This window comes from Cebus imitator, unplaced genomic scaffold (genome assembly GCF_001604975.1).
Source record: "Cebus imitator isolate Cc_AM_T3 unplaced genomic scaffold, Cebus_imitator-1.0 Scaffold10, whole genome shotgun sequence".
Classification (NCBI taxonomy): domain Eukaryota; kingdom Metazoa; phylum Chordata; class Mammalia; order Primates; family Cebidae; genus Cebus; species Cebus imitator.
The window spans coordinates 4,155,365-4,163,568 of NW_016107325.1; the positions used below are offsets into that span (position 1 = coordinate 4,155,365).

General features: G+C 37.1%; 1 protein-coding gene across 1 annotated transcript in view; it reads right to left on the reverse strand.

Moving 5' to 3' along the window:
* Positions 1 to 8,204, reverse strand: part of LOC108316766 (lymphocyte antigen 75) — a 145,377-nt gene that overhangs the window by 44,108 nt on the left and 93,065 nt on the right. The window contains 3 exon segments of the mRNA XM_017546868.2: positions 4,981 to 5,148; positions 6,471 to 6,593; positions 7,687 to 7,836. Coding sequence (XP_017402357.1) covers positions 4,981 to 5,148; positions 6,471 to 6,593; positions 7,687 to 7,836 — 441 coding nt within the window.

Here is an 8,204-nt window from a genome sequence, read left to right on the forward strand (position 1 = left end):
AGCCTCCTGAGTAGCTGGGATTACAGGCATATGCCATGATATCTGGCTAATTTTTTTGTATTTTTAGTAGAGATGGTGTTTCACCATGTTGGCCAGGCTGCTCTCAAACTCCTGACCTCAAGTGACCCACCCACCTCAGCCTCCCAAAGTGCTGGGATTACAGGCATGAGCCGTCGTGCCTGGCCTTCTCTTTCACTTTTAAACTCACTCGCATCTGGATTCTGGCTTCGCCACTCTGCTACATTTCTGTTGGCTAAGATGGTCATTGGTTTCCCAATTCCTAGAATCCAGTTTTATTTGACTTTACCTCTCCAGTATTCAGCAATTGGATCAATATTGACTTGTTTTTCAAAATAGGGTCTTGCTCTGTCACCCAGACTGGAGTTAAGTGGCATGATCGTAACTCACTGTAGCCTCAAACTCCTGGGCTCATCGGATCTTCCTGCCTTGGCTTCTTGAGTAGCTGGCACTACACATGGGTGCCATCACACCTGGCTGATTATTTTATTTTTTGTAGAAATGGGGTCTTGCTTTGTTGCCCAGGCTGAACTTGAATTCCTGGGCTCAAATGATTCCCCTGCCTTGGCCTCCCAAAGTGCCAAGAGGGATTATAGGTGTGAGCCACAATGCTCAGCCTATTTATTCTCTAAAAAATGCACACAAAGGCCTGGTGCGGTGGCTCATGCCTATAATCCCAGCAATTTGGGACACCAAGGTGGGCGGAACACAAGATCAAGCATCGAGACCATCCTGGCCAACATGGTGAAACCCTGTCTCTACTAAAAAATTAGCTGGGCATGGTGGCATGCCCCTATAGTCCCAGCTACTTGGGAGGCTGAGGCAAGAGAATCACTTGAACCCAGGAGGTGGAGGTTTCAGTGAGCTGAGATCACACCACTGCACTTCAGCCTGGGTGACAGGACAAAACTCCATCTCAAAAAATGTTCACACAAAATCTCTGAGCGAATTCCTCGATTTACAATAGGTGGACAATTTATTTCTTGTTGTACTATATGCCTAACATAAAAAACCCAATCTAGAGATGTTTTTTCAATAAGGATCAATTCCAGCACTTTCACTTAAAAGATAAAGCAACTTTATTATGACATCACCATTATATACAGCTGTGCTTTTCACATCAAGTTGGCTTAGTTCTTTGAAGAAAATTTAATGACTAAAATTGTATACAGATCATAGGACAAGAAAACTAGTTTAACAAATTCAGTAAGAAATCAGGACAATGGTAGACTATATTAAAAGCTGTCTTAGAAAATTATTTACAACTTTATCATAGTGTAAATGTTCTAAACGTAAAAATAAATCTATGGATTTTATACAAAAATACTCTAAAGTACAAATGTAAGTTAAATGCTGAATAAAATATTCACCTTTTCCAGTGGATGCTATCACTAAGAATATAATCTAGGTGTCAAAACTTGAAGTGATAACCACAAAGCAATGTTTTCTGAATCACTCATAATTTTAAATCTTTTAGTAGTCATCACAAGGTTTAGAGTTTCATTGAAAAATTCTCATTTTTACAAATGTAACTCATATACTTTCCTTCATGGACCCTTCCTCTGTTTACAACATGTGAAAAAGTAAAACAAAATTCTTAGTCAAAAGTTGACATGCTATGTGAAGTACATAAATTATAAAATTGTCAGTCTTATACCTAGTTGATTCCCTTTACAAAAGAAACAGTCAGATGTAATACATCAGAAAATACAAAGCACACTGCTACAGGGTAGCTACTCAATCTAAAAATAATGTTCCCAAACTTCAGAAAATGTTAAGTACTAAATCTTTAAAAGTCATTGTTTTATGAACAATTATAAACAGAAAAAAAACTCTTCATATTTACATAATATTGGTATGAAATAACTTTGGAATAATATAAGAAGCATTTTGCCAAAAGGAATCATTTTGCTGTATAAAAAGTAAGCAGAGGCCAAGCGCGGTGGCTCATGCCTGTAATCCCAGCTCTTTAGGAGGCCAAGGCAGGCAGATCACCTGAGGTCAGGAGTTCAAGACCAGCTTGGCCAAAATGGACGCCTGTAATCCCAGCTACTCAGGAGGCTGAGGCAGGAGAAGTGCTTGTACCCAGGAGGCGGAGATTGCAGTTAGCCAAGATTATGCCATTGCACTCCAGTCTGAGATTTGAGAGACTCAAATCTCAAAAAAATAAAAATAAAAAAGTAAGCATGTCTTATTATTTTTCCCCCAATGCTAAAAATGACTATTTTGAAACAATGTTGATGCAATTTACAGTTAGATTTTTACTTTGAGGTACTAATTTTGCATTTGGCCAGATGCTCTTAAAAATTAAAAAGTAGGTGTGTCACCTAGTAATATGCCTATTTTAATTTTCTGAGAAGTTTTGTTAAAAATTCTATTAAAATATACATATCCTAGTTACCAAACACATTAAAAGAGAGAAAATGCACATTAAACATACTACTTTACAAACAATTTGGACTTCAGTCCAGCTTTGGAGTCCTCTCCATTCTGTTAATTAGGATGATAAACATGACATTTAGCAGGCAATTAACTGTGCATACCAGCACATGCTTAAGATCTAAACAAATGAAAAAGTACTTAAGAGTTCTACTTTGGAGCAGAGTAAATACTGACACTGGGCACATTTTAAGTGACTAATTTTTCTTAACACATTAGTGCAAATTAGCAAACTTTTAGAATAATTTAGTCTTCTAAATTCTTTCCTTGGAAAGAAGGAAGCATAATCTCATCTTCATTCACTCCTTGTGCATATCGAACTGATGAGAAGCCCGCCAGGTGCAAACGGTGCCTTTGGAAGAGGAACCAAATCAGTCCACCAACAAGAATTAAGATACTTAGTGTGGCAATTGAGATAGCTATTGCTGTGTAATCAGGGCCTGGAATAGGAAAAGATTTGATGTTGGAGGAAAGAATACAAAAGTGATCACTATTGATTTTATACATTATGGCTTATGTCACAGATGTAAACGTGTAAGCTGTGAACAGACACACACATAAACCTGTAAGCTGTGTACAGACATAATAAATATAATTGTTTCATAGCACTAACATAGAATTCAAACTCATCATTAGATCAAAAGAAACACTTAAGTGCTTTCTTTTCAAATTTAAATGTTTTCCTTTTCATTCAAATCTTCTTCATTGCTATGGGAATTTTCTTCCAAAGACATTAATGCACTATGATTGTTCTCACATTCCCTTCCTAACACCAATTTGGGAATATCACTAACTGTATATTATCCTACTTTGATAGCAAATTGCTAAAAGCTAAAAACATTTTTTTTTTTTTTTTTTTAGAGGGAGTCCCACTCTGTCGCCCAGGCTGGAGTGCAGTGGTGCAATCTTGGCTCATTGCAACCTCCACCTCCCAGGTTCAAGTGATTCTCCTTCCTCAGCCTACCGAGTTGCTGGGATTCCAGGCATGTGCCATCACACCTGGCTAATCTTTTTTATCTTTAGTAGAGACGGGGTTCACCATGTTGGCCAGGCTGGTCTTGAACTCCTGACCTGAGGTGATCCTCCCGCCTCAGCCTCCCAAAGTGCTGGGATTACAGGTGTGAGCCACCACGCCCGGCCTAAATTTTTGTGTTTGACTTACCTGGGGCCAAATAAAGTATTACTTGCTTCAAAACGATTTAAGCCTCTAAGATGACTTCACTCAGTGCAGCTGCTGTTCCAGGACTCTTCTCTGCATGCTGCCCAGATGGATTCTTTCTGTCCCATGACTTTAAATACCTTTGCTATGCACACTACACATCTCATCTCTCTATGGATAACTCAAAATGGCCAACCTAGAACTCTTGATTTACAACACCCTAACTTTGCTCCCACCTAACCCCCCAAACCTTCCAGTTGCTTTCCATTCCACTCAGAATAAAACCAGAACTCAAGCCTTGCTTCCAAAGCTCTGTATGTCTGGCACCTGCCTACCTTTCATTCTTCCCTGAGTGCTCAGCAAACTCATTCTGCCTTAGGTTCTTTGCTCCAATTGGTACCTCTGTCTGTTATGCCCTTTCCCTTGATATTTGCTTGGCTTGATTTTTTAGATCTCAGCTTCAGTGTCTTCTGCTCCTAGGAGTCTTCCCTGGTATCCTAATCTACCGTAGCTATCTACCTAATCTCCGTCACATACAGTTCATAACTATTTGGTATTTTTCTCTCTTTAAAAAATCGACCTGTTTACTTATCTGACTTTCTTTACCAGATGGTAACCTGTGTGAGAACAGGTACCTTATCTGTCTTGTTTTCAGGTGCATCCTGGTGTGCAGAACAGGGCATGTCATATTGTAGACACTCTATTTACTGACTCAGTGTATGTACACATGGATACTCATTATGTAGAATTGAGATTTTATCTTTAGTATTTACATACCAGAAGCAAAATTTTTATGCAAGATCTTTAAAAATGTTACTGTGAAAATTTTGGAGCTCTTTCTCCAGAAATGAAGTTAATATATTATTTTTATGGTAATTTTATGTATCAATTCATAATGAAATGTAAGTTCAAGTTATAATTTTTTATAGACACTCTGAATGTTTTCAGTAATGAAATCTAGTTTGCATTGTTTTAAAATTAACCATGAGTTTTATGGGATTAGGAAGAAAGGAAGCAAATTAACTGCAGAAATAGACCTTTAAGCTTTTATATAATCAAACTATAGAATAAAATACATCTCAAGAAAATCTTTTAAAAAATGACTTCCCTAATGCTCTGGCAACTTCTGTTTTTCTTAGGAGAGAATTATGTATAGACTGGAGACTTAGACATCATGTGCGTTTATTGTCCCTTGTAATCTATTTTTCAGGGGAAAATCTCTATGACTCAATCAAGATATTTGGATGTACTTTAAGGACTAAATACTTCAAGACCAAGTACAAAATTCTGTACATGATTGGATTGTACATTTAATTCCTGACCTGTTCTGCAGAAAGTTTCCTAAGGACAGGCTACATACTTACCCAGAGGCACTTTGCAGACAACTCTTCCAAAGCCATGTTCACATTCGACTTTTTTCCAAGTTTCATTTGAAGCTATCAACATGCTACATTTTCCAACACCTCTCTTACTTTTATTTTCCCATTTGAAAAATGTCAGTTCTGATCCATCTAACCAACTCCAAGGCTGGTCTGAAGAAAGAAATTAAATATAGCTGTGTTTACTGCCACTAAACTCGTAAGTTACAAGCTTGGGGTTCCGGTAACTCCTCAGAAATGTGTTGTCCAATATAATAGCCACTTTTTAAATAAAATGCGTTAAAAATAAAAAAAATAAAATCAGTCCTTCAGTTGCACTAGTCACATTTCAAGTGCTCAAGAGCCACATGTGGTCAGTGACTACTATGTTGGACGGTGCAGACATCGAACATTTCTTTGTAGAAAGTTATATTGGACAACACAGATAGAGAATGTGGTGTTTTGATTAAAGTACAGAATACCTGCACATTTATTTTGTGAGGCAGAGATTTCTAAGGACCCATATCCTTCCCCTACTCTAATTTAAAAAAATTATATGGTTAAAGATATGCTGGTGGAATAGGAAGGGTGCAGGGCCCTCCATCCCCACCCTTCTCCCACACCCCCACCGTGACTCCATTTTTGCTTTCCAGCTGAAGTGGCACCACCTTGTGGTGACAGTGTAAACACAATTTAGAATTAATTTAGATGGACAACTTAGAATCCCATTTTTTTAACCAAGTACCTTTTAGAATTCACATTTATTTTAATAATTTAAAATTTGACTTTGTATAAAATGTAAAAAACTTTCTCTTGTGTCATATTTGTACTCTTAATTTATTTCTACCCGTTTCAAGTTCACCCAAACCCTGTATCTACTACTCCTGATTGAAAAGTCCTTCCACAAATTTTCTTTGAATCAATTCTCTGCAATTTTATAGGTTGGCGTGAAGGTCATTGCGATTTTTACCATTAAAATTAATGGCAAAACCCGCAATGACCTTCACGCCAACCTAATACTAAGACAGTTTTTAAAGACTACTCTTAAGACTTAATTTTAACCGATGGTAAAAATATTATTGGAGAGAAGGGTATAACAAGAAGATACCTTTCTGAATAACAAAGTTATAAGCTGCAAATCCATGCAGTGACAGGCAGTAGAACTCTAAGAGAAGGAAGGCATGTGTTCCTTGTGGAGACACAGACATAGGGAAGAAAATACCCTGCTGTTGATCCAAGGATCTCAAAAATAAGCCTCTAGAACGATTCCACTTTATTAGGCATGATTTTCTGTGTCATTAGTGGTTTCCATCATTGCCACGTTAACTCATGGATTCATTCAAAATTTACAAGCATTCAGAACAGCCAGCCAACCTAGCACATTTATCCAGAAGAGACATTTAAATTAGCCACCACCTAACATTCTTTACCAAGGCTGACTTGTTATTTGGGATGAGTTAGAACTCTTTCTGCACACATACAATTATTTCACTTACCAACAGAATGTTGAGATAATCCAAGCCAGACTCTCATGGTAATATTATTATTTTCCTTCATCAGTCTGCTCACAAATTTATTCTCATCTTCATCCTTTATGGAAACGATAGTTGCAGAGTGATCTGTTGAAGGAAAACAAATTCTCAATCAGCTTTATGCTAACTAGAGAAGTAGTTTATTCTCAACTAGAAGACTTTTCAATCAGTCAAGTATCTCCACAACAGCTGTCAAAATAAATTAGATAAACGCCATCCATCTACCTGGCAAATTTGCTACCCAAGGATGCAGGTAAACAAGTTTTGGTCTTTGAAGTACTCTAGGTAGTTTCCCTAGAAGTCATTTTACAGTTTGACTATGGATTAAATTTGTCATGGGAGAGAGCCAATCATTGCTATTCGTTCTAAAATAGCTAAATCTGAAGACAAAAAGCCCTGTTCTTTATAGTGGTCAGAGGATGTGGGTCAGTTCTATTGCAGAATGGCTGGACAACCATACTGCTTTGATTCATTACCCTGGTGAGGCTAAGCTTATGTATTCATAACTAAGCAATGGAACAACTCTAAATTTTATTTACTACTTAGCCAACTTTACAAAAACTTTACCTCTTAATCCCTTTTTCTAAGCACATCTAGCTATAGGCAAAACCAATTCATTTGTCAGTATTTTTACTTAACAGTTCACTTGGCCACTTTCATTTTATTATTTTAAATTTATTATTATTATTTTATTTATTATTTGAGATGGAGTCTTGCTCTATCGCCCAGGCTGCAGTGCAGTGGCACAGTCTCAGCTCACTGTAACCCCCATCTCCTAGGTTCAAGCGATTCTCCTGCCTCAGCCTCCTGAGTAGCTGGGACTATAGGTGCGTGCCATCACGCCCAGCTAATTTTTGTATTTTTAGTCGATATGGGGTTTCACCATATTGGCCAGGATGGTCTCGATTTCTTGACCTCATGATCCACCCACCTCAGCCTCCCAAAGTGCTGGGATTACAGGCATTTTTAATGGCTATTCCAATATTTCATTGAGTTCTTATGTCATAAGATACTTCGCCATTTCCCTACCACTGGGCAATTAGTTTACAGTGCTATTAGAAATGGAAAATGCTTTAAAAATTTTTCAAAAATATAATTATTGCTTCAAATTATATCCTTAAGAAATATTTCTAAGAATTAAATTATAGAGTCCTAAGAAAATTAACAAATTATAACTCACCACGTTCTGGACACAATTTTTTGGCCTCTGAAAAACTGTGCAATGCCTGATCAGACGTGTAACAGTGACCCTTGTACTGGATCCACCGTGACTCATTCCCTTTTGCTGCAGGACATCTTGATGAATATGTAAGATGGGACAGCTTTTTAGCTATAAAAATATTAGACACAGCTGTAACAATGCACAGAAAAAATTGACCACCTTTCAAAACTATTTAAATATGTCCCTGATTCAAACTGTTGCTCTTGCAGTAAAGAAACATTTAACTCAAACCAGAGAAGGCCAGAGCCCACATTCTATAAATACATAATTTAATTAACTTTTTGGAATATTGTTTAAAAAACCTAGATAACAGAAGTGGAAAATGACTTAGCTTTCTAAGACTGATTTGGACTAAAGTAAAAACAATGAGAAAGACAGACTAGAAAAAGAAGTAAAGACAAGATAAGCAGACCTGAAACTACTCTGAAATCATCATTAAAATTATTTCTTTCCTTGGATTCTTTTTTTTTTTTTTT